At 43.4% G+C, this 24,623-nt stretch overlaps 1 protein-coding gene across 1 annotated transcript in view; it reads left to right on the top strand.

The window, feature by feature from the left end:
- LOC113405047 (TGF-beta-activated kinase 1 and MAP3K7-binding protein 3-like) overlaps positions 1-24,623 on the top strand; it is a 66,309-nt gene that overhangs the window by 22,705 nt on the left and 18,981 nt on the right. Inside the window, exon 2 of the mRNA XM_026649923.1 lies at positions 17,958-18,146. Within this exon, the coding sequence (XP_026505708.1) occupies positions 18,045-18,146 (102 nt within the window). The 5' untranslated portion in view covers positions 17,958-18,044. The remainder of the gene's footprint in view (positions 1-17,957; positions 18,147-24,623) is intronic.

Raw genomic sequence — 24,623 nt, 5'->3', positions numbered from 1 at the left:
ACATCTGGCTCAGCTGCCAGGCAGCATTCCCTCATCTCCTCACCCCTAACACTGGCTTCAAAACAGATCCCAGCCAGCAGAACCTTGCCTCCCCGTTCACCAGCTTTCATGTAAAAACAGCCAGTTTCTTGCCCTGACCCCACTTCTGTGCTACTTTGGATTGTGACCACAAATGATAATAGAAATGGGGCCATAAATTGGATACTGGTCTGAGGGTCCTGAATGTTTGACAGCCTCTGCTCTAAAAGTAAGTTAAATCATCAGCTACCTCTGTTTGAGCACTCAAGGCATACCTGGTGTGTGTGTGGTTTACACCAGGGGTTCTCAACCTTTTTCTTGCTGAAGCTCCCACAACATCCTATAAAAACGCCAGGGCCCAGCAGGGGAGGAGAGGGACCCTTAGGCATAGGCATAGTTTTACTTCTGTTTGGGGGTGGGAGGCAAGAGCTGGCGGGGCTTGAGCCAGCTCCTCACAGCGGGGTCCATGGAGGGAGCGCCACCTCCACCCCCTGACTCATTCAGGAGGCCACCCAGCCTATCTGGGCTGTGGGGGGCCATAACCAAAAAATATAACTCAAAAAGGGGACTCAGTTCCAAAAGTTTGAAAACCGCTCAGAGTGCAGGGAGGGTGCAGGCAAGGGAATAGCTAAGGGTGCAGGGAGGGGAGTAGCTAGGTGCTGTGTATGGGCAGGGGGGCTCCCAGCTGTGGGGGTGGGGGCGCGGGCGCTGGGATTGAGTGGGGAGGTTTGCCGGCTTCAGCCCCACACTGCTTTGGGGGCTTGAGGGGACGCTGGCATCCGCTCCCGGCTGGGGGTGGGGGCCACCAGCTTCAACCACGCGCCGCTCCCGGCTTCGGGGCGGGCGGGGGGGGGCCACCGGCTTCAGCCCTGCGTCACTCCCAGCTTCAGCGCTGGGGCTTGGGGCACTGGGTTTCAGTTGTGGGGCTCCGTGGCCCCCCTGAAAGGGCTCGTGGACCTCCAGTTGAGAACCGCTGGTTTACACTATAACAAGCAAACCTTCCTAGTGCAATGGAATATTTTTCCATTTATTTACTCTTGTAAATCAAACCTCTGAACAACCCACTTCTTTGCCACTAGGCAGTTTCTGGGAATCCTGTGTTTTGTAATGACTAAATAATAGTATTGTTTCAGATTGGTTGTTGAATCTGACCTCTTAACTGATCTGTAAAAGTAATTAGATATTGCTTGGAAAAAACTTACACTTAAAGTAGCCTTTTCTGAAGACTTCCCATGCTCCATAGACTACAAGAAATATGCTTAGATTATGTGTGCTAAGATTAAATATCTATGCTTCATCTTTTACTGATCTTAAAGTATATTGTTTTTCCCCTTCAGCTTCACTGGAATATCAGAGAACTGATTATGTATGGGGTTTCTGAGAAGAGAACGTACAGTGTTCTACTGGGTGACTTCTTGGTTGAGAATACATTATTTTAGGACTGTACTTGCATTCTTAGAGGATTTGTAAATCCTTCAGGGTTAGTTTTCTCATAAATCAAAGAAATATCATATAATATATGAATTTCTTTATTAGTAATTTAAGTTAAGGATCTGCAAGCTTAATGGGCATTACAGATTGCAAGGTGGTCATTGTCATATAAGTCAGTCAGAATTTGTTATCAAGATGAAATTATTGCTTTTTTTTTGGACTGTCGATTAATCACAGTTAATTCACGCGATTAACTCAACAAAATTAATCGTGATTAATTGCACTGTTAAACAATAGAGTGCCAGTTGAAATTTATTAAATGGATTTATTTATTTGTTGTTTTTCTACAATTTCAAATATATTGATTTTTATTACAACACAGAATACAAAGTGTACAGTGCTCACTTTATATTATTATTTATTACAAACATTTGCACTATAAAAACGATAAACAAAAGAAATAGTATTTTTCAATTCATTGTCCGCCACTTCCCAGTGGCTGGGAATGGCGAACCGTGGCCACCAGGAGCTGTGGATAGTTGATGTAAACAAACTGTCCTGCGGCCCACCAGCGGATTACCCTGATGGGCTGTGTGCGGCCTCCGGGCCGCAGGTTGCCCACCATTGGGTTAAGGCCAGGTCTACACTACCACTTACTTTGATATAACTTACATTGCTCAGGAGTATGAATAAGGCGATGTCTACACTAGCACGTTTGTCGGTATAACTTACGTTGCTTAGGGGTGTGAAAAAAACTCTGACACACAAGTAACACTGTCAAAAGCACCGGTGTGGACAGTGATATGTTGGTGGAAGAGCTTCTCCTGCCGACATAGCTACTGCCTCTCACGGGGATGGATTTATTATGCTGACAGGAGAGCTCTCTCCCGTCGGCATAGAGTGTCTTCACCATATGCGCTACTGCGGCACAGCTGCACAAGTGTAGCACTTCTAGTGTAGACTAGCTCTTACAAAATCAAGGGGAAATCTCCCTGTGAAGAATTAAGTTGCAGAATGTGGAAACCGAGGGCACAGTAGATCAGTGGAAGGATTAATTTAATGTATTTGTTGCTGGTTGTTGGATTCTGTTTTGGATCATGGGAATGGGCTTGTAAATGCTGCTATTTATACAATTTTTACAATACCATCCGTTAGGTGGCAGTGCTGAAGCTTCCCATTGAAATTGTATGGAAAGGGCTGATTGGCAAAAACCAATAAAGGGTAGAGCTAAGGGACTAAAAAACAGGTCTCCAGCCCTGGGATCTCACTTCAGCCTGGTAGTTAAAATTAGCTTAGGAGCTTGCTCCAGTCTTGGGAGTTCATTTCAGTTTAGGAGTGAAGTCCAGGTTAGGAACTTGGTTTCAGTTAAGAACTCATCCTTAAATTTAGGGTTTCAGTCACCTTGTCTTTTACTGGTGGATTTTATTAAGGGATGTTTATTTTAAATACTGTTACTGTAACTCTAAGTTAAATTAACATACATTTTATAGGATCTCAAATTATTACTTACTTTGATATTTAAAATGGATTCCAGATTATTTTCAATCTATATTTGAGACTATGATCTGCATTTTCTACACTATAATTATGGAGTGACACACTTTACTAAATGCTAAGCACTGTCCTAGCGGCTGCTTCAATGAAGAGAATGTGATCTAGCAGTTTGTCTGAGCCTCCTTTCAGCTTTAGAGAATTGGATACGATTTCAGTAGTTACAAAGGCCATTTAAAAAAAAAAAAAAAAGCCTATAATTTTTTGTTTGGTTTCTGGGGAAAAAACACACACAGTTGTTAAATTAAAACAAATAGCTTTCTTTTTATATCATTCTGAAGTATTTACATGAAATTAAGATATATTGGAAAAGTTGTTTTTATTTGGGAAGTTTAGAACTAATTTTTCTATAAATAAAAACTTATGCTATTCTATAAAGTTGAAGGGAGATATGATGAGCACATCAAGGTTCTGGTGCTTATTAGGAAACAAGTTATAGAATTATCTAGAAACATAGGCCTTGGCTACACTTGCGAGTTACAGCGCTGTAACGGCTTCCTCAGCGCTGTAACTCACTCCCCATCCACACTGGCAAGGCATTTGCAGCGCTGTATCTCCGTGGTTGCAGCGCTGCATGTACTCCACCTCTCTGAGAGGAATAGCGAGTGCAGCGCTGCCACTGCGGCCGCCCAATGCGCTGTGAATGGCCTCCAGAATTATTCGGCAGTATCCCACAATGCCTGTTCTAGCCACTCTGGTCATCAGTTCAAACTCTACTGCCCTGGCCTCAGGTAACCAACCATGTGACCGACCCTTTACATTCCCCGGGAATTTTAAAAATCCCCTTCCTGTTTGCTCAGCCCGGCGTTGCGTGGAGTACTATCAGCGAATCTTTCCAGGTGACCATGCCTCCACGTGCCAAGTGAGCCCCAACATGGAGCAATGGCGAGTTGCTGGACCTCATCAGTGTTTGGGGGGAGGAAGCTGTACAGTCCCAGCTGCACTCCAGCCATAGGAATTACGATACCTTCAGGAAGGTATTAAAGGACATGATGGAAAGGGGCCATGACCGGGACGCCCTGCAGTGCAGGATTAAAGTGAAGGAGCTGCGGAGTGCCTACTGCAAAGCCCGCGATGCAAACGGCCGCTCGGGTGCTCCCCCCGCGACCTGCCGATTCTACAAAGAGCTAGATGCGATACTTGGGGTTAACCCCACCTCCACTCCGAGCACCACCATGGACACTTCAGAGCCGGTGTGGGGGGGGGGAGGAGGAAGAGGAGGAGGAGGAGGAAAACGGGAGTGATGGTGGTGGGCCAGATGGAGACACCCCGGAATCCCTGGAGCCATGCAGCCAGGTGCTCTTCTCGAGCCAGGAGGAAGGTAGCCAGTCGCAGCAGCCGGTACTTGGTGGAGGACAAACAGAAGAGCAGGTTCCCGGTAAGCGGTTTTTTTTTTCGGGAAGGAATTTTTTCGATGCGGGCTCTTTGGAAGAGGACGGTTAGGCATGCATACCTAGATGCGGAATAGTGCATTGATGTGGTTTATCACATCGCGGTAATCGGCCTCGGTAATCTCCTCGAATGTCTCATCCAGAACGTGTGCAATGCGTTTGCGCAGGTTTATCGGGAGAGCTACCGTGGTCCTTGTCCCAGCCAGGCTAACTTGTCTGCGCCACTGTGCCGCGAGGGGCGGGGGGACCATTGCTGCACACAGGCAAGCTGCATATGGGCCAGGGCGGAAGCCGCATTGCAGTAGAAGACCCTCCCTTGCTTCCCAGGTCACCCTCAGCAGCGAGATATCGTCCAGGACGAACTTCTGTGGAAAACGTTGGGACAGTGTTCAGTGTAGGTGCCCCCTGAAGCTGTTGGCTCTCCCCAAGGCACAGAAACCCAGAGGACAGTGCAGCCCTGAAACAATCAGTCCCCCTACTCACCATTTTGAGGCTCCCGTGGGATGTGTGTGCTCTGTTTCGGACGGGAAAATTATGCTATTGTGTAGACCCTGTGTGTTTTCTACTCCTTAAGTGCCGGGGGGGAATCATTACTCTGTCTGGTATAAACAATGTGGCCTCTGTTAAATGTTGCGTTTTGCCTATACATCTGCATCAACCGTGAGACCTCAGCCGTCCCTCTTATCGCCTGCTCAGAGACTGCAAAGACTCAGGAAGAGACCGCGAAAAAGCAAAGAAGACATGCTGCAAGAAGTGATGCGGCAATCTATTAAAGAGAATGAGAAAGCACAGGACTGGAGGGAGAGAGAAAGTAGGATCCGCCAGGAAAAACACAGCGCACCGGCAGCCAAGCACCGCGCACCGGCAGCAAAGCACTGATAGGCTCATAAGCATCCTGGAGTGCCAAGCAGACGCTATCCAGGAGCTGGTAGCCATGCAGAAAGAGGAGCAGAACCGCAAACGCCGCCCCCCCCCCCACAGCCCTTGTCCCAAAACTCTTTCCGTTGTGCCCCACTGTCACCTCCAACCCACTTTCCCCAACTTCTGTGTTCTTCACGCCACCCGCTGCCTCCAACACCAGTATCTTCACCACCCAGCCCTGAAAACCACGACCCTTACCCTCTGCACTCAACCCCCATCACCATGCAGTATAGCTGTCCTGAAGTGCAGCACTCACTGCACAGCACACCAGACAGGACATACGCGAATCTGTGATTGTACTGTTCCCCACTCCACCCCCTTGTTTCTTTTCAATAAATAATTTTTTTTTCTTTTCAATAAATGGATTCTTTGGCTTTGAAAACATTCTTTATTATTGCATAAAGTTAAAGACTCCTTAGCCCAGGAAATAAACAGGCACTGCAAGTCTGCTTAGCAAACACTGATTGCTAAAGATTGGAACTACTGCACTTCACTCCTGTGCAGGGCACCAGATATCACTGCTGGTTTTCAGCCTCAAATTGCTCCCTCAAGGCATCCCTAATCCTTGCAGCCCCGCGCTGGGCCCCTGTAATAGCCCTGCTCTCTGGCTGTGCAAATTCAGCCTCCAAGTGTTGAACCTCGAAGGTCCATGCCTGAGTGAAGCTTTCACCCTTCCCTTCACAAATATTATGGAGGGCACAGCACGCGGATATAACTGCGGGGATGCTGTTTTCAGCCAAGTCCAGCTTCTCATACAGAGATCGCCAGCGGCCCTTTAAACGGCCAAAGGCACACTCCGCAGTCATTCGGCACCGGCTCAGCCTGTAGTTGAACCGTTCCTTGCTGCTGTCAAGGCTCCCTGTGTAGGGTTTCATGAGCCACGGCATTAACGGGTAAGCGGGATCTCCAAGGATCACAATGGGCATTTCAACTTCCCCTACCGTGATCTTCCGCTCTGGGAAAAAAGTCCCGGCCTGCATCTTTCTGAACAGCCAAGTGTTCCAAAAGATGCGTGCGTCATGCACCTTTCCGGGCCAGCCTGTGTTAATGTCAATGAAATGCCCACGGTGATCCACAAGCGCCTGGAGAACCATAGAGAAATACCCCTTCCAATTAATGTACTCGGATCCTAGGAGGGGTGGTGCCAGAATAGGAATGTGCGTCCCATCTATCGCCCCTCCACAGTTAGGGAACCCCATTTGTGCAAAGCCGTCCACTATTTCCTGCACGTTACCCAGAGTCACAGTTCTTCTGAGTAGGATGCGATTAATGGCCTTGCAAACTTGCATCAACACGATTCCAACGGTCGACTTTCCCACTCCAAACTGGTTTGCGACCGACCGGTAGCTGTCTGGAGTTGCCAGCTTCCAGATTGCAATAGCCACCCGCTTCTCCACTGGCAGGGCAGCTCTCAATCTCGTGTCCTTGCGCCGCAGGGTGGGGGCAAGCTCCTCACACAGTCCCATGAAAGTGGCTTTTCTCATCCGAAAGTTCTGCAGCCACTGCTCGTCATCCCAGACTTCCATGATGATGTGATCCCACCACTCGGTGCTTGTTTCCCGAGCCCAAAAGCGGCGTTCCACGGTGCTGAGCATGTCCGTGAATGCCACAAGCAATTTCGTGTCGTACACGTTACGCGGCTCGATAGCATCGTCGGACTCCTCACCCTCACTCTCACTGTCACTTTGGATCTTAAGGAATAGTTCGACAGCCAAACGTGACGTGCTGGAGAGACTCGTCAGCATACGCCTCAGCACTTCGGACTCCATTTCCCGCAGACAGATCGCACTGCACAGAAACCGTTGAAGGATGGCGCCAAAGGTGGACGGAAACAAAGGGATTTCTGGGATGCGAAGCGATGCATCACGGGACATTGGGACAGAACCCAGAATCCCCCCACGCCCCCTTCCCCCGGCGCCAGAATGGGAAAAGATGCTCTGTGGGATAGCTGCCCATAATGCACCGCTCCCAATAGCGCTGCAATTGCCGCAAATGTGGCCACGACAGTGCGCTGGGCAGCTGTCAGTGTGGACAGACTGCAGCGCTTTCCCTACTCAGCTGCACGAAGTCAGGTTTAACTCACAGCGCTGTACATCTGCAAGTGTAGCTAAGGCCATAGAGGGAAAGGGGAACGTGGAGCCCACTAATTAGGCAGAGCAGCGGGAGTACTGGGTGAAGTGATCTCTTTTTGATTGAGGGCAGAAGGCTTGGTTTATTGGAACCTAGAAAATTCTTGAGGTAGCCAGGGCATTTGAGAACATGAGAAGTCACTAGAATTTGCTATTCCATTCTAATGTAGGAAATTTGAAAGCTGCTAATTAATATAAATGTATGTAATTACCTAAGGTAATTGCCTAAGACAATATATGATTTTTTTTTCTGACTCCACAAGTCTAAAGGGGTAGGAAAAAAGCAATTGGATGAACTGAAGTGCAAAGTAAATATGGTCAGAGTTAAAAAAAATACTCCTCTGAAGAGTACAGAAAATAATTTCTTTGAATTCTTCATGATCTAATGTGCCACTGAATAAAACTTATTGAAGGGAAGAACAGACTGGTGATAAGTTTGATCCATCATTAAAATGTAGCTGCAGTGATCATTTAAGTCTTTGTTCCAGGCCTCTGAGCAGCTTTTAAACTGCTAGAGGACAAAGACATGAACTTGAGAGAAAGAGTTGCAACTTTCTTTTATGCTAATATTGTCTTTGATACAGCACAAAATGAGCCGTTTTTAAAAATGTCCAAAGCACTTCACTCTTGATGCATTCTTTTCAGGTACACTATTAGAAGAAATGGAGAAAATCAAAGGAAGAACAAAAATAATTGTATTAGATACTAGGGCAAGAAGATTGGTTGAACGTGAGAAATGACCAGATATTGGTTACAAGTATCTGTAAAGGGAAGAATAAAATCCTACTTAATGCTATTAATTTTACATCTGAAAAAAAAAGCAGAACACTAGCCAAATTGCAAAAGATGACGTCTAGGAATGCTGAGAAAAGCACAGGAAGGAGGTCTGTGCCATTTTTTCGTGTGATGAAACTAAAGTGGAAGTAGAGGAAAACATCTGAAGTTCAGTCATTCTAAGCTTCTGATATGTGAGCACTCAATAATATAGCATATCTTTACATAACTGCTCCACAGAGAGGCTATAAATTTACAAAAGCAGTTAAAGAAGGCTTTGGAGGGATTTACTAGCTAGAGACTGACATTGCTGACTCAGTCTCCAAACCTGATTTCCACACACAAAATAAATTTAATGGAAACACGTAAGGCAGTGGTTCTCAAATTATTGTACGGGTGACCCCTTTCACATTGCAAGCCTCTGTGTGCAACTCCCCTTATAAATTAAAAACACTTGTTTATATATTTAACACCGTTATAAATCCTGGAGGCAAAGCAGGGTTTGGGGTGGAGGCTGACTGCTCACAACCCCCCATGTAATAACCTCGTGACCCCCTCAGGGGTCGCGACCCACAGTTTGAGAACCCCTGACGTAAGGACAAATTGGAAAATTATTTGAGAAGGTATGGGATCTTTACCTAGGCATCATGACTGATCTAGAGAGACAGGTTGAACCCATATCAGGAGAAGGCTGAAATATTGCTCGTGGAACATAATCCTAATTGTATGCCTTTTAGGATTTAAAATTGAAGATCCAGATTTCCACCCTACATTTGTTTGTAGATTAAGTTCTCACAGTTCATTGCTTCAAAATGGTGAAAAATTGTCCAGCCAGCTCAGCATCAATTTGAACACCATTCAGATTGATAAGGTTGCAACCTCATAATAGTTAAGGTAATGAAAAAACAAATGAATTGATAAAAATGAATTCGTATTGTAGATCAGATACACAGGAGAGAGAGAGGTCTTAATGGCTAGTAGCTTGGTGACTTGATTGTGATCTTGTTTTACTTACAGAATTGCTGCTACTTTTTGGACAATATCTCATCTTTCGACAAGGTATCATTTTTGGCAGAAGGACTGGTATATGGCTCTGGATTAATAGAATCAGATCTAAAACAATTTTACCTGCTTAAACATACATTTTCATTTCTGCTCCGTTGATCTCAATCTTCTCATTCATTATTAAAATATTTCCCATTCCTCAGCAACAGGCATTTAGGCTTTCCTTTGTGCATTTTCTTTGTTTTTCAGGTAAGGGATTAGTATTTGGTACTTTTCTGTATGATAGATTTCTGTGTTTTTTCAGGAAGAATAAAGAACTTGGAACAGTGGAATAAATATCACCCAAAATTTGCATATCAATCACATGCTACTGCCAGTCATTGATCTGCAAACAGGGTTAACTGAGTTGTAAATTGGCAGACTGAGAGATGGAAACATACAAACAGTTAAGGATTAACATTGCAGCAGTGTGTTGTGTATAAAAGAATGTTGGAGTAGTTAGCTATTTCCGTATGCAAATAAATATTATCTATTCTGTCTTAACATCATTTATAGCGGTAATCCTTGATTGTTCGTTTTCATCAGCATTTTGCAAATTTACATATGGTACATCTTGAATGTGTCTACATCCTGCATTTAATACAGTAGAGAGCAGAAAAAATTATGGAAGGGGGTAGCTTAATTCTCTTCCAAATGAGTCTTAAAGTGCAACTAAAATCAATGTCACTTTTGATCTGTAAAGATACTCTATAAAAATAGCAACATCTTAGACATCAGATTTTCTCCCTGTATGTATCGAGTTCTATCTGTTTTTACTTACTGGTAAAAATACACATTTACCATTTCTTTTATTCTTTTTTAGTCCTGCAGAGCCAACATGGCTAAGAGAGGTTGAGTGAAATTCTCTTTTACTTTTTGTACATCGTCAGAATTTGGTTGGGGCTTCAAAGGAGTTTTTGATGACTTGGGGTTCAACCCAGGCCAAAAAGGGGTTGTCACTGCCTGTCCTGCAATTCTGGGTGCCTTCTGTGCTGCTGTGGCTGACAACCCTGACACCAACAGCCAACCTACAAGCATGCAGGTCACACTCTGGCTTCTATTACTTAGGTTGTTTTTTTTGGGGGGGGGTTGTTTTTTTGCAGTGTAACCCCAACACCCTCCCCCCCACAGTCCCGAATTTCCCCAAAATTGTCTGCCTTGCAGTGTTCAGCCCTCTCCCTGAAAACTTACAGAACCTTAAGTTCATTGCTCCTTTAAAGAAACGATGTGCTGTAGCTCATTAATTTAATTAGATTGTGACAAACACTCTTATTTCATTCACAGCATTGAATTGGTTTATAGTAAAAATAAAACAAGTTTATTAAATAGTCATAGGTTTAAATGATGCCAAGTACAATGAGTAGAGAGAGATGGTTACAAACAAACAAAAGTAAAAATACACTTCTGAGATTAAAACTTAATTTCAGCAAGTTACAATCTTTGCCTAAGAAGATTTCTCACTTGTATTCAGTGCCCAGAGACTTCAGCCTCCTTGGATGAAGGATGCAATGTTCTGTGATTCCAAGAGTCCTGGCCCTTTGACTCCCACAAAGCTTTTTGTTTCTGCTTATCTCTCCCAAAGTTCATTGACCCTGTTGCAAGAGGCTGGAAGGCTTCCTGCTGTCCTCCCTTCCTGTTGACTTCCCATGCCCCTGCTGATTCATATGGAAATGGGGCTTCTATTGTTTTGATTCCCTGCTGCTTAATTTACATACAAAGGTAGAGAGCTACCTTTTCTCCTGTCTAGGAGAGAACTTGCTTTTCCCTGTTTGGTCACAGACTTTAAAGCATATCATCAGTGACTATCCATAATTCCTTGTATATAGGGCCCTATGAAATCTGTTTTTGTTTTTTTATCAAAATTGTTTAATACATTGACAACAATTAAGTATCCTTACTATAAATACATAAAAATGTTCAGAATTGGATTGCAATGGGGAAAAACATTAATTAGCCCCTAAAAAAAAATCCTACAATTTAAACAAAACATCCTGCAGATATACAGTATATGGTAAAAGTAACACATTTTAAATCACAAGTAGCACTCGGTAATATGACCAAACTGACATTGCTCAACAGTAACACAAGAATTCCACAGAAGTCTCTTACAATGACAATTTTACTGAATTCATATTTGAATAATAAAAAAATGCACTAAACATAATTCATCCTTGCAGCAGTTGTTGCCATTTTAAATTAAACTCAGTAACTTTCGAGCTCCCGATATGCTGAAGGAATACTTAAATTAATTTCAAATTTGATTAAACAATTTCGAACTAACAAATCATCATTTTATTGCTGAGTACCATAACTTTTTGATGTCTCAGCTAATAGAGTAAATTTAGCATACCTTGTAGCACCTTCAAGAAACATTTGGAATCAATTTGATTACAGAAACTTTACAGAACATATCTGATGTGTTGGTTGTTGATCTCCACTCTTCTCCCTTCCACCTTTTCCTTCTCCTAATTTATATCTGAAGAGCTGAAAAGGCTGGCTTGTGGTACCTTTGCCCCAATGTAGAGATACTGCTTTGCATGATTACTATGCCCTTCTCCCCCCAACTTTACCAGCAGGGTGAACCAGACTTCCATTATTGCCTGTTGCATCGGAGGATCCAAATGAGTCGCAAGCCACTACTTTTTCTTTTGGTACCCAATTCCGTGGTAGCACAGTGACACAGTCCCCAGAACTTTTTTCTGTCAGTGCTCTTTGATATATCTGTTGGTATTCATGTTCTCCCTGAAACAAACCTACTGTTATTTCCATATGTGAATAGAGCCAGGGATCACATTAATCGTAATAAAATGTAAGAGATTCTTGACAATTGGAAATGAATGAGTGGATGGTGCCATGCTACTGCTGTGAGTGGAATGAGAGAAAGGAGGACTCGGAGGAAGGAAATGGAATCTGGGATCCTGAGGAAGGAAATGAAAGAGTCCAATGAATGAAGATGGAGAGAGATACCGAACTGGAGGGGAAGGGAGCAGGCAGAGAAGACATTTATAAAACAGAGGAATGAGGAGCAAGAAGTGAACAATATAGGGGAGCAAAAATTATTAGAAAAGATAACCAAAAGGAGGAAAGTAGGGCAGAAATACTAAATAAATGGAGATGAAGGAAGAACCCGCTTCAACTGAGACTGTTTTAAAAAAAAAGTTTTTAAAGAAAAAGAATGAAGACAGAAAAAGAGGAAACGAAAGTAAACATAGCTCAGGAGAACTGAAGCAGGAAAGGGGGAGAGAATAAAGAAAATGAAAACAAAGCCAGAAACGTTGCATAAACTTTTGTTAGTAAATATGCTTAAATCATCTTTCTAGATTTCAGATAACATACCTCTATCTTAGGGCTGGTCTACGCTGCCGCGCTAGTTCGGCGGCTGGGGATCGAAGTTCCGAGTTCGATTTATCGCGTCTGGTCTGGACGCGATAAATCAAACCAGGAAGTGATCCCCGTCGACTGCGGTACTCCAGCTCAACGAGAGGAGTACCACGGAGTCGACGGGGAGCCTGCCTGCCGCGTGTGGACCGCGTCTGAACCGTGGTAAGTTCGAAGTAAGGTATGTCGAATTCAGCTACGTTATTCACGTAGCTGAATTTGCGTACCTTACTTCGACTTGGGGGGTAAGTGTAGACCAAGCCTTACAGAGGGGTTTTAATTTCACTCTTTTATGACAGTGGAACCCTACCACTGTATTAATCTGTGGGGAAGGAGGAGTTTAATGGAAACACAAAGCTTAATATATGGAGATATGCCTATCTCGTAGAGCTGGAAGGGACCCTGAAAAGTCATCAAGTCCAGCCCCCTGCCTTCATTAGCAGGACCAAGTACTGATTTTGCCCCAGATCCCTAAGTGGCCTCCTCAAGGATTGAACTCACAACCCTGGGTTTAACAGGCTAATGCTCAAACCACTGAGCCATCCCTCCCCCCGATTGTAGTCAGTTCCTCTTTTCTGAGAGTTTATGCTACTCTTTTTCCTGAAGCATGGTAAGTGGTGGTTGTCATATAGAGATAATTGGAGATCAGGTTTGGAGACTTTGAGGATCCCTTCCCAACTAGCTACTGCCCGTCAATGAGCACACTCTCTTGACCTTTTGAAGAAAGTGGTTCAGACAATGTTCTCTCTACCTTTTTGAAGTCAAAAGGGCATAGAGTTACTGTGGCATTACTACAGTGGACAGAACTGAACTCCGTATCCAGCAACTGAGCTGTGTACATTGCCTTTATGGCAGTCTGTATTGCTTACATCGTATCATGATGATTTTAAAGACATTTCACCTCTTAAGCTTGTCCTATTGATCCAAACAAGTAGTGTGGAATGTGAGAGGTGGCTTTCACTAATAGTATGCATCAAATGTAGCAGGAGAACAAACCTTTGACCTGATGTTTCTGCTTTAATGGATATTAATTTCAGTGATGGAACTCTCCAAATAATGAAGTATCCTGACAGTGGTTAGAGACTAAAAGAAAGGGGAAAAAATAGTGTAGAAAAGGCCCTAGAGAACAGAGTACTTGGGGCGAGGTGAGGAGTGAGAGGCCAGAGCTTTGCGTCATACAAAAAAGAATTATCCATTTATATGGATGAGAGGAATATCCAGAATTAAATATTAAAAAATAAATATAATAGACACCAAGATTTTGGAAAGAGTCTAAGCAGTTAAGTTTCAGGGGCACAAACCAACCTCTTTACCTATTGGAGGTTAGGAAGAAGCTATTTTGGGGGGCCGGTTGTGGGTAGTGTCACATACAGGATAGTGGACTTAATGGATCCCTCATCTGATTCTGTATGTTCCTAGAGAAGAACTTGCATATTAGTGTCCTTAAACTAAGGACCTATTTGCACTTGGTCTCAAACTTAGTTTTTGAACTAGTTTAAACATGGCTTTTTAAGCAGTTCAATGGTTTAATTCAGCTTTAACACAATTGACCAAGTCTGTGCAAAGTTTAACCATATTTAACAACTGAATTTAAGTGTGGCTTAAACACAGTTAAATTGGGTTATATCACTGTTTGGCTGCTAGTCTGTTTCTGCCCTGAGAATATCAGAAAATTGTCCCACTGTTGCTCTAGGACTGGTGGAAGTGCTAGTGCAATCAGTCACAGCTGTTTTTACCATTTTTGTCTACTGTTTGCCTAGATGAGATGGTGGTAAAAAATGTTCTTGTCAGGTCAACACTAGTGATTGCTGGATGTCTTCAGCGTTGGCCAAACTGGGTTAAAAATTTCTAGCATAAATTTCTAACTGGATTAAAGCATAGTTTTAAACCTGTTTTTAAACATAGTTTAGTTATCTATTCAGAGCCCAATGAATGGTGTTATAACCCAGTTTGAACACAGCTAGGTTTAAACCCTGCCTAGAAATATGGTTCTATATTGAGGATAACTCTTCAGACAGGGCCGTTGGCCATTCAATATGGACCAGGACAAACCTTGTCTAAACAAAATGTGGGTAGGCCAGAATATATGTTAAACCTCAGTTTAAACAGTTTGACATTGTCCACTCAAACATTTTATACCAAGTTAACCTGATGCAATTTAATTAAAATTATGTGTTTAAAGCATTTCAGCTGTCACAGTTCCTTTCTCTGTAGTTGGTTTAATGTGTTAGTCTCTGTAGTCTAACTATGAAGGGCTCATCCGTTCATGAAAAGATGTTTATGCCTTTTCATAATTTTTTTATTCAGGTCTGGGTATGTTGCCAAAAGTGGCAGTTTCCACATAAAATAGTCATATGAATATAAGAACGGCCATACTGGGTCAGACCAGTGGTCCATCTAGCCCAGTATTCAGTCTTCCAACAGTGGCTGTCAACAGATGCCTCAGAGGGAATGAACAGAACAGTCTAATTTATTGAATGATCTATCTCCTTGTCATCCAGTCCCAGCTTCTGGCAGTCAGAGATTTAGGCTTGGTCCACACTGACCCCCCACTTCGAACTAAGATACGCAACTTCAGCTACGTGAATAATGTAGCTGAAGTCGAAGTACCTTAGTTTGAACTTACCGCGGGTCCAGACGTGGCAGGCAGGCTCCCCCGTCGACTCCGTGTACTCCTCTCGCGGAGCAGGAGTACCAGTGTCGATGGCGAGCACTTCCGGGATTGATCCGGAATCGATTTATCGCGTCTAGACAAGACGCGATAAATCGATCCCAGAAGATCGATTGCTTACCGCCGGACCCGGAGGTAAGTATAGACCTACCCTTAGGGACACCCAGAGCATGGGGTTGTGTCCCTGACCATCTTGGCTAATAGCCATCGATGGACCTATCCTCCGTGAGGTTTTCTGTTTTTTTTTTTTTTAACCCAGCTGCATTTTTGGGCTTCTCAACATCACCTGGTAATGAGTTCCACAGGCTGTGCTGTGTGAAGAAGTACTTCCTTATGTTTGCTTTAAACCTGCTGCGTATTAATTTCATTGGGTGACCCCTGGTTCTTGTGTTATGTGAAGGGATAAATAATACTTCCTTATGCACTTTCTCCACACCTTTGATCAGACATGTTAATTAAATCATACCAAATGTTACAGCCATATAATGCAACCAGGAAGACCATTGCATAGTATAAGAAATTAGTTGTTGTCTAGTTCAGAATGCTTGGGAAGAATCTATTATCTCAGCAGTATAACGTTGCTGAAATGTATTTAAATATTTTTTTATGCAGTACAAATATAAGTAATAAAATAGAATATTTAGTCTGTTTATTTCTGCACAGTTCAACTAAGCTTTTCACTGTGGAATGACACTGGCATTTGTGTGGCAGTGTTTCGCAGAATGTGTTTTGAAGTACTTGTTTTCTGTTGAAAAGTTCATGCTTCAAAATCAGATATACCAATACAATGAGCATCAAACAGTTGGAGTGAATATTGCTACAACTGAAGTAATTATTTTATAAACACATACTTTATAGCTGCCAAAATATGATGTGCAATATAAAGTGTAAGATTCAATTTATAGTCTCTTGCTTAAGTGGCTATATTGAAGTATTGAAATTTTGAGGGGCATGGGAAGAAGCTTAATTCAGTCTTGAGAATCCTTTGGTGACTTGGGTAGCAAATGCTCGTGCAATTTACTTTCAATTAAGATTCCCATCTAGATGGTTTTTAACATTCTTAACGCCATGCTTACAGTGTCAAGGCTAAAAGTGTGGAAAAAATTGTCTACAAATCTGGCTTGTAAAGCACATGCAAGATTCAGTCCACCCTAAAGTATGATTGTTTCCAGATTTCATTATGAAACTTACAGAAGAATTTTGTTGTGCTGCTAAGTGCATAATCTTACTCTGAGCAAAGAATTAAGTCAGCAACCCAGGCTATAGAACACCCTTGTCTCCTTTCCACGCCTGTCAGATGAGGATAATAATAACTTCCTCACAAGAAGGTTTTGAGGTTTAGTTAATGTTTGTAAAGTATGTTGAAGTTTAGCTATAGGAAGTACTTAATATTGCTAGGGTTACTTTCTGGCCAGAATTGTAGAAGGCATCCTTGGTTTGGTATTTTGACTTCATCTACAATACTTCAGGCTAGTATTGTGTTGATGAGTCTTAATGGGCAAACCATGTTTACTCAAGATGTATCTGTGTCCTATGTACACTCTTATTCTGGCTCAAATGCTACTTGTTATAATACTACTAGGTAAAAGAATTCTGACACAAAAGTAGACACTTTTCTCTCTGTATTTAAATATGAAGGTGATAAATGTTTTATGAATACCCACGATAAATACTTACTGTAATCCTAAAATCACTTGGTCACTCTTCTTTCCCTGATGGTGTCTTGAAGGCTTGAAAATATTCTTTTCCTACTGACTGTACCTATTTCTATTTTGAAAATATATTTTTTATTTTAATATAATGGAATAGAAGCAGACATGGCTTTGTTTCCTGGTGTGCAAGATTGGATGTTGGCTAAGTCAGCAAGAATTGGATGTTGCTTGAGTCAGCAAGAATTTTCCTGTATATGTCACAACAATGGTGGCTGTATTTTTTTTCTTTCTAATTTTCTAATTAGTGGATGATATGGGAAGGAACGAGATTAAATCCAGAGAACATTGCTCTGTATTTTGAGCAGTTTTAAGGTAGGGTACATATTATGCCTGAACTACTGAAGTGTCTAAACAGATACTGTGTTAGAAAGTTGTAGACCTGAGCTGCAAAATCTGTTATCTGATGTCCGCAGTTGCTGTCTAATTTTAGTTAGTGGTATATATTTAAAAGTGGTGGTGTTTGTGCACTGTGGGAGTTGGGGAGATCTAATTATTAGCTAAAATACATAATTTAAAATACTACTGGTAATTGCACCACCTAGACTTTTACTCTGTCACTGTTAGAACATAGCTCTATTACTAAAATAATGAATGAACCCTTGTATAGTATGTCATATCCTCAAACACCACAAACTTTTAACTATTCAAAATGTCTTTGAGAAGTAAATTAATATTAATCCCATTTTTATCAACTGAGGAACTGAGGCAGACTGAAGTCAGAGAGGGAGTCTAATGCACATCTGGGATTAGAAATTCATGACTCAACTCCTGTGTTTATTCCACGCCCCTTTCAATCTGTGAATCTAGAAAACAGTTCAGGTCATCTATACACAAACTTCATTTGGTCGAGGGAGAAGGAAGTTAGCTTCACTTTTACTTTGGATGAATTAGGATGTATTTAATAAATATGATCATCGTTGTCTGTTTTTCTTAATAGAAAATGCCTGAAGCATCAGAAGATCATATCCACTGGAAGATTTATTGACTTCCATTCTTGAGAATCCCAGAACAACATCAGTCTGGCATGGCGCAGGGCAGTCAGCAACTTGATGTGCAGGTACTCCATGACCTCCGGCAACGTTTCCCTGAGATTCCAGAAGGGGTGGTGTCTCAGTGCATGCTCCAGGTATGCTGCAGCAGAATACAATAGCATAGTAACAGTTACCATACATTTATCCTTGTAGCATAAAAAGAACCCCCTTGTAATAGAAGAGTTAGAAATCAATTCAATTTCACAGTTGTCTTCTGGGTTTTTTTAAGTTTCTAAAGGATAACAGGTGTGACGGTGCCCCCCATAAGGCTTTATGGAATATGTTTATGAATGTATATATGACATAACTAGAATATGTTTTAGGCTACATAGGCCATGTAACACATCTCTGTAAAGTTATGATCTACTGAATCTATTAATCCTATTTGTATGCATGTATCATTTTTGTACTTGCAGTTAGGAATATTGGCTGCATACTTGCTTGATTTTAACTAGCCTAGTAGAGCATTTGGTCAGCTTCTTGAGAAAAGTGCAAATAAAGTGCCCAATCAAAAACCACTTAGGCCAACAATGAATTTGAAGATGCCAATCCACATCTGAGCTTTCACAGGAATGTCGCTTGGCTGGTAAAAACTGAGTCATGCATGGACATGTGGCTTGCCCATGTGACTCCAAAACTCCATCTTGGAGGTGGACTTTGCATAAGAGAGAGGAGGGGGTCTTCACCCACAAGAGAGAGTCTATTTAAACCCCTAGGAAAACCCTCCATTTTGTCTTCAGCTGGCTAAAGGGAGAGCCTCTCCACCCCAAGGATACCTGAAAGAAACTGGAACAAAGGACAGTAACTACAGGGGGTGTGAGTGATTGCTCGACTCAGACTAGCAGGAGACTAGTCTGTAAAAGGAAGCTTACTGGAACTGGTGAGGTTTTATTTGTATTCAGTTTCTTAGACATGGACTTGTGTGTTCTATTTTATTTTAGTTGGTAATTCACTTTGTTCTGTCTGTTACTACTTGGAACCACTTAAATCCTACTTTCTGTATTTAATAAAATCACTTTTTACTTATTAACTAACCCAGAGTATGTATTAATACCTGGGGGGGGACAAACAGCTGTGCATATCTCTCTATCGGTGTTATAGAGGGCGAACAATTTATGAGTTTACCCTGTATAAGCTTTATAAATGGTAAAACAGATTTATTTGGGGTTTAGACCCCATTGGGAGTTGAGCATCTGAGTGTTAAAGACAGGAATACTTCTCTCAAGTTGCTTTCAATTAAGTCTGCAGCTTTGGGGCACATGGTTCAGACTCTGGGTCTGTGTTGGAGCAGACTGGCGTGTCTGGCTCAGCAAGACAGGTTGCTGGATTCCCAGGCTGGCAGGGAAAACAGGGGCAGAAGTAGTCTTGGCACATCAATTGGCAGTTTTCAAGGGGTTTCTGTGATCTAACTCGTCACAACAGGCACTTGGAGAACAGCAAACTTTCTCAGTTTACTTTCTATATATATATTTTTGTACAAGAAAGTAGGTATTCCCTGTGGCTGAGCAAGTTTCTGTCATCTCAGGATGTGAGAGTGGAAAACTCCTTTTTTCTCTTCTGCCATTCAGTGTAGACAGTGTTGCCCTCATACCTGAATTTAAACTGGGGGTTACTGGATTTTTCACAAGACCAAACTTTTTATGAGCGGTAAGGCCCTTGCCATGTTTCTTAAAGAAACAATCAAGTAGTGTCCCTAGGGGTGCTTCACTGTAGGTGTGCTTGTATCCCTGTGCTGCTGATTGGAAAACTTTGGTATCAGTGACAGAGTCCTGTGGCACCTTATAGACTAACAGACGTATTGGAGCATAAGCTTTCGTGGGTGAATACCCACTTCGTCAGACGCATGGCCACAGGACTCTTTGTCGCTTTTTACAGATCCAGACTAACGTCTGATATTTGGTATCAGTGTCAGTTAGGCCTGCACATGCGCTGTCTCCCTTTGTGCCCCACCATAAGGCTAACCAGTATGTGCGGGCTAACCCCCCCTCAGTTCCTTCTCAGCTGCCTCTGGCTAGAGTCGGAGCCATCAGCAGTCCGTTTGAGATCGTTAACGTCTTCCTTTTCTTTAACATTTTTAGTAGCTAGTTAGTCTTTTTCAGTCTTAATTGTAGTTTTCCCTTATTTTCTCTTAAAGAAAAACTTTTAATTTTTCCCCCTTTTTCGTTGGGGATCTCTTCCCCCAACAGGGTACGCCCAGCTCACCAGGCTTCAAGAAGTGCCTCTTCTTGCAAGGAGGCCATCCCTGTGGCAGATAAATATTCTTGATGCGTACGCTGCCTCAGGAAAGGCCACATTCTGCAGAATTGTGGTCTCTGTCAACAATTTAACCCCAGGTCTCGAAAGGACAGGGAATTGAAACAGAAGATAATTCTGATGGAGGCAGCCCTCTAGTCATCTTTGGATCCATGCCAGGAGTCACCCAGAAGGCATGAGTCTTCTCTGCAGCCCTCGACATCCAGGGACTAAGGGTTGAAGAAATCAGCCATGGACCCCTCTCGTAAGACATCTAAAGAGATTGCTGTGAGTCCCCAGAGTGAGCCCTGAGCTAGCCATAAAAGATCTCTGTCATGCTCGGTATCATCAGTACTGTTGGCACCGAGGCAATCCAAGCACGGTACCCATAGCTCACGATGGTCTAGAGCGGCAAGTATCGTTGATGCGCCTAAAGACCTGATGGGCATAGGCACCGTCAACCATGAGCCATCCAGCACTGGTGAGATCCCCGACTGCAGGAGTTCCAGCACTCAAGAGAGCTCAGTGTATCTGATATACCAGAGTCTCCCCTTCTTGGCACTGGAGCTTCGGTATCAAGTCTTCTCTGGTACCTTGCCAGGCACCCTTACTTTCTAGTCACCACTCCTTCCATACTCTCTATGAAGCCTGTTATCAAGGGACTCCTCAGGCATACCATCAGCCTGCTCCACCACACCATGGTACAGCCAATCATGGGCACCACTGGGCTCTATCCCACTGCTCCAATAGCCCTACTGGGATCCATGGGCATCATATCAATCATACGCTTCTTGGGCTTCCAGCTACATCTGTGAGCCCCTGAGATGTTCTCCTTCAGCCACTGAACCTCTAGAGGAGATTGCGGAGGAAGAAGAGGGCAGATTCAAAGAGGAGGTTGCATTGAGAACCAACATCACTTCCTCCTCTCCAGATGAGGCAATCATGCCCCTGCCACTATGCTTAGCCAATGATTTCCAGCTTTTCCAGGACTTGGCAAAAGTGTAGCAGACACACTGCAGATACACCTGGGAGCGGTAAAAGATACTCAGCACAGACTTCTTGACATCCTACTCTTCCTCGTCCTCCAGAATAGTCCTCCCCATCAATGAGGCTCTCCTGGACCCCACAAAAACTATATGGCAAACTGCAGCATCAGTAATGCCTACGTGTAAATGGGCTGATAAAAATCATTATGTCCCAGCTAGGGAGACGGAATCCCTTTTTTCCTGCCCTCCCCCCAACTCCATCGTTGTGAATGCAGTAAACTCCCGGGGTTGCCAGCACCAAATGAGATCTATCCCCTATGATAGGGATTGGAAAAGCCTTTACCTCTTCAGGAGAAAGGCCTACTCCTCTGCCACATTGCAATTTCAAATACAAATTATCAAGCATTAATGGCAAAATATATCTGTTAATTATTCAAAGCTCAGCACCTTTATTGATCAGATCCTAGAGCAGAGTGTGACCAGTTCTGAACTATCATCCAGGAAGGGCAACTATTAGCCAAAACAACGCTCTGGTCAGCCCTCGATATAGCTGATACAGTGGCCCAGTCCATCTTCACTGTAGTGGTTGTGTGACATGCATTGTGGTTACGCCTCTCTGGATTCCCTAAAGAGGTGCAGATGGCCATTGAAGACCTTCCCTTTGAAGGCACCAACTTGTTTGCTGAAAAGTTTCACACGTTGCTACACACCATTAAAGATTCCAACGCTACTCTCCGGTCATTTAGGGATCTATATGCATGGACAAAAGAGAAAATTTAGTCTGCAGCCTCAACATAAATTCCATACCTCCCAATACCCAACTCAAAGCTTCTACAAACCTCAGAGAAAAAAATCTAGATTCTTCAGGTGCAAACCATCAGGCCCACAGCCTTCCACAGCACAACCAGCCACCTCAAAACATCAGTTTTGACGTGTTGGTCGAGGTGTCAACAGACCACTCCCCTTAACCACTGCCGCTGACCAACCTACCCCGCCCATTTGACTACCACCTTGCCATGTTCCGCAGCACCTGGGAACGTATAACATCAGATGAATGGAAATCCATTCACAATGGGTACTCCATCCAACTTTACCTCCCCTGCCCCAACACCTTTCAAGGACCCTTCTCACGAGAGTTTACTACAACGAAACAGTGCAGAAGCACTAAAGCTATGGAACTGGTGCATTTCCCACATTGTCACACTATTAGTGCCTACCTTCCGGGAACACAAAACTCAATAGCAGACCATCTCAGTCGCAACTTCCACATGTTCACGAATGGTACCCAGCAGTACTTCATGACCTTTTCAAGCAGTGGGGGACACTGGCCACAGACCTGTTCAACACTTGCCTGAACAAGAAATGTCCACAATACATAGAGCAGGGATGGGGAAGCACTCCCTGGGCGATGCTGTCCTTCCGTGGGACAAGGACCTTCTGTATGCCTTTTCCCATTGGCTCTGTCAAAAATCCTATTAAAAATAACAAAAAGGAGCACACCTCATATTGACTGCTCCCACTTGGATGAGACGGACTTGCTACCCTTACCTGTTGCAACCGAGCCGAGGCTGGGGGCAGGGTCGGAGCAGAGCTGGGACCGGAACAGGAGTGGGTGGCACTCCCTCCCCCCGTGAGGGCTGGCTCGGGCCCCGCTGCACCCCTCCGAACATTCTTGGGGGATGTGTCCCACAGTTTGGGGACTTCCGTGCTAGTGAGAGCCAAAGATGATGGCTTTGATATCGCTGCTGCTTTCCTTGGCAGCAATGCCTCCACTCACCTGTTTCTCCCTGCTCTTCACCCCCAACTGCCTGACCTAGGACAGTATATAGGGGCAAGGAGAGTAGCAGGTGGGGTAGTTACTGCTGAAGGCATATCTGAAGTAACTTTACCTGAACATCCCCTCCTTTTTTCGTCAAGAGGAGGATTGGGTTCTGTGTAGTAGGCTAAACCTTTTCCTTTGGAGTTTCCCCTTTTTATCTGCTGCCTGGCTGGTCAGAATGGCTTTCGTACTTCCCTTTTGCCAAGTCAAATTGCAGTCTTTTCCCCAAGCAGCGCCATTAAAAGGAGGCAGCAAAATGGGGACACAACTTAACTGTAGAAGTGCTCCAGCAATTTCATTACTGCTGAAATCTCTGCATACAGTATCTCCACCCATCATAGCTCTGAACTGCTTTCAGATAAGAAGTGCAGGATATTCTTGTAATACAGAATTTTCTGTTTACTCTGACGTAGTCCTTTCTTCTGTACTGGTAAGTAGATTACTTGGATGAACCATGTTGAACTATCCAATGTCTGTAACTTGTCAAAGCTAAAGGACCCCTGTGTCTCTGAAGTACAGTATCCAGACACTTTCTGGACATCTGAATACAAGGTTCTTTTTAACATACCGTGTTCCAACATTTTATTTTATAGTCTTTGAAGTATATAAAAGGTTTCCATGTCCACACTAGGAGCATTTTACCAGTACGGGAATATCTGTATGCAAAGCACTGTAGGTATAGTTGCAGGTATACTAGCAAAGCTGCTCTTTGTACCAATATAGCAAAACCACTCTGTATGATTGAAATAAGTCATGCCAGTAAAAACACAGCTGATGTAACTATGCCTATACCTGGGACTTCTGCCTACACAGCTGTATCAGTCAGGGATCACACCTCTTCACAGCCCTGACCAACATAGTTGTGCCAGCATAAGTCCGTAATGTAGACCTGGCCCAAGGCTATGCAATATGTGAATTAAAAAGGCAAACGAACCAATAGTCATTGGCTGACCTGTCATCACACCACATATTCCAAATATTTAAAACTGTATAAGTCTCAGATACACCAAAAATTTGGGGTCTTTCTAGACAGATGATAGTGTGTTTCATGGGACATCTTCTAGCTGCCATCTTTCCCCCTCGTGTCTGTCATGTTATGTGACCTGAGGGAGCCATGGACTCTTCACTGCGTTCTGCTTAGGTAGTAGGTGGGTGGCTGGCAGCAATTGCTTGTGCTCTCTGGTGTCTGATACTGCTCTCGGTTGCATTGGTGCCCTCTCTAATTATGGGGCTGGAACACGGGGACCCTGCTTTAATTCTGTACTACCTGCCACTTACGACAGCTCTGTTAGCAAAATAGACGTGGAAATTGGTGTTAGAAGAATGGTGCATGGTGCGATGTGTCAGAGCCAAAGATGTGAACTGGGCTGGACTTCACAGGGCCAAAGATGAGAGAGAAGTAGATCTTTAGCTGAGAATATGCTGTACATCCTTCTTATTCTGGTTATTGAGGTCATCCAAAATATAGTGCTAGAATAAAGATGACTTTGCCTAGACCATTCGCAGATCACCTAAGTAGGAGACCTAATTGTAAC

The sequence above is a fragment of the Terrapene carolina genome, unplaced genomic scaffold, assembly GCF_002925995.2.
Source record: "Terrapene carolina triunguis isolate 2854851 unplaced genomic scaffold, T_m_triunguis-2.0 Scaffold23, whole genome shotgun sequence".
Taxonomy (NCBI): domain Eukaryota; kingdom Metazoa; phylum Chordata; order Testudines; family Emydidae; genus Terrapene; species Terrapene triunguis.
Note: the sequence above shows the minus strand (reverse complement) of the source record. Positions and strands in the feature narration are given on the sequence as shown.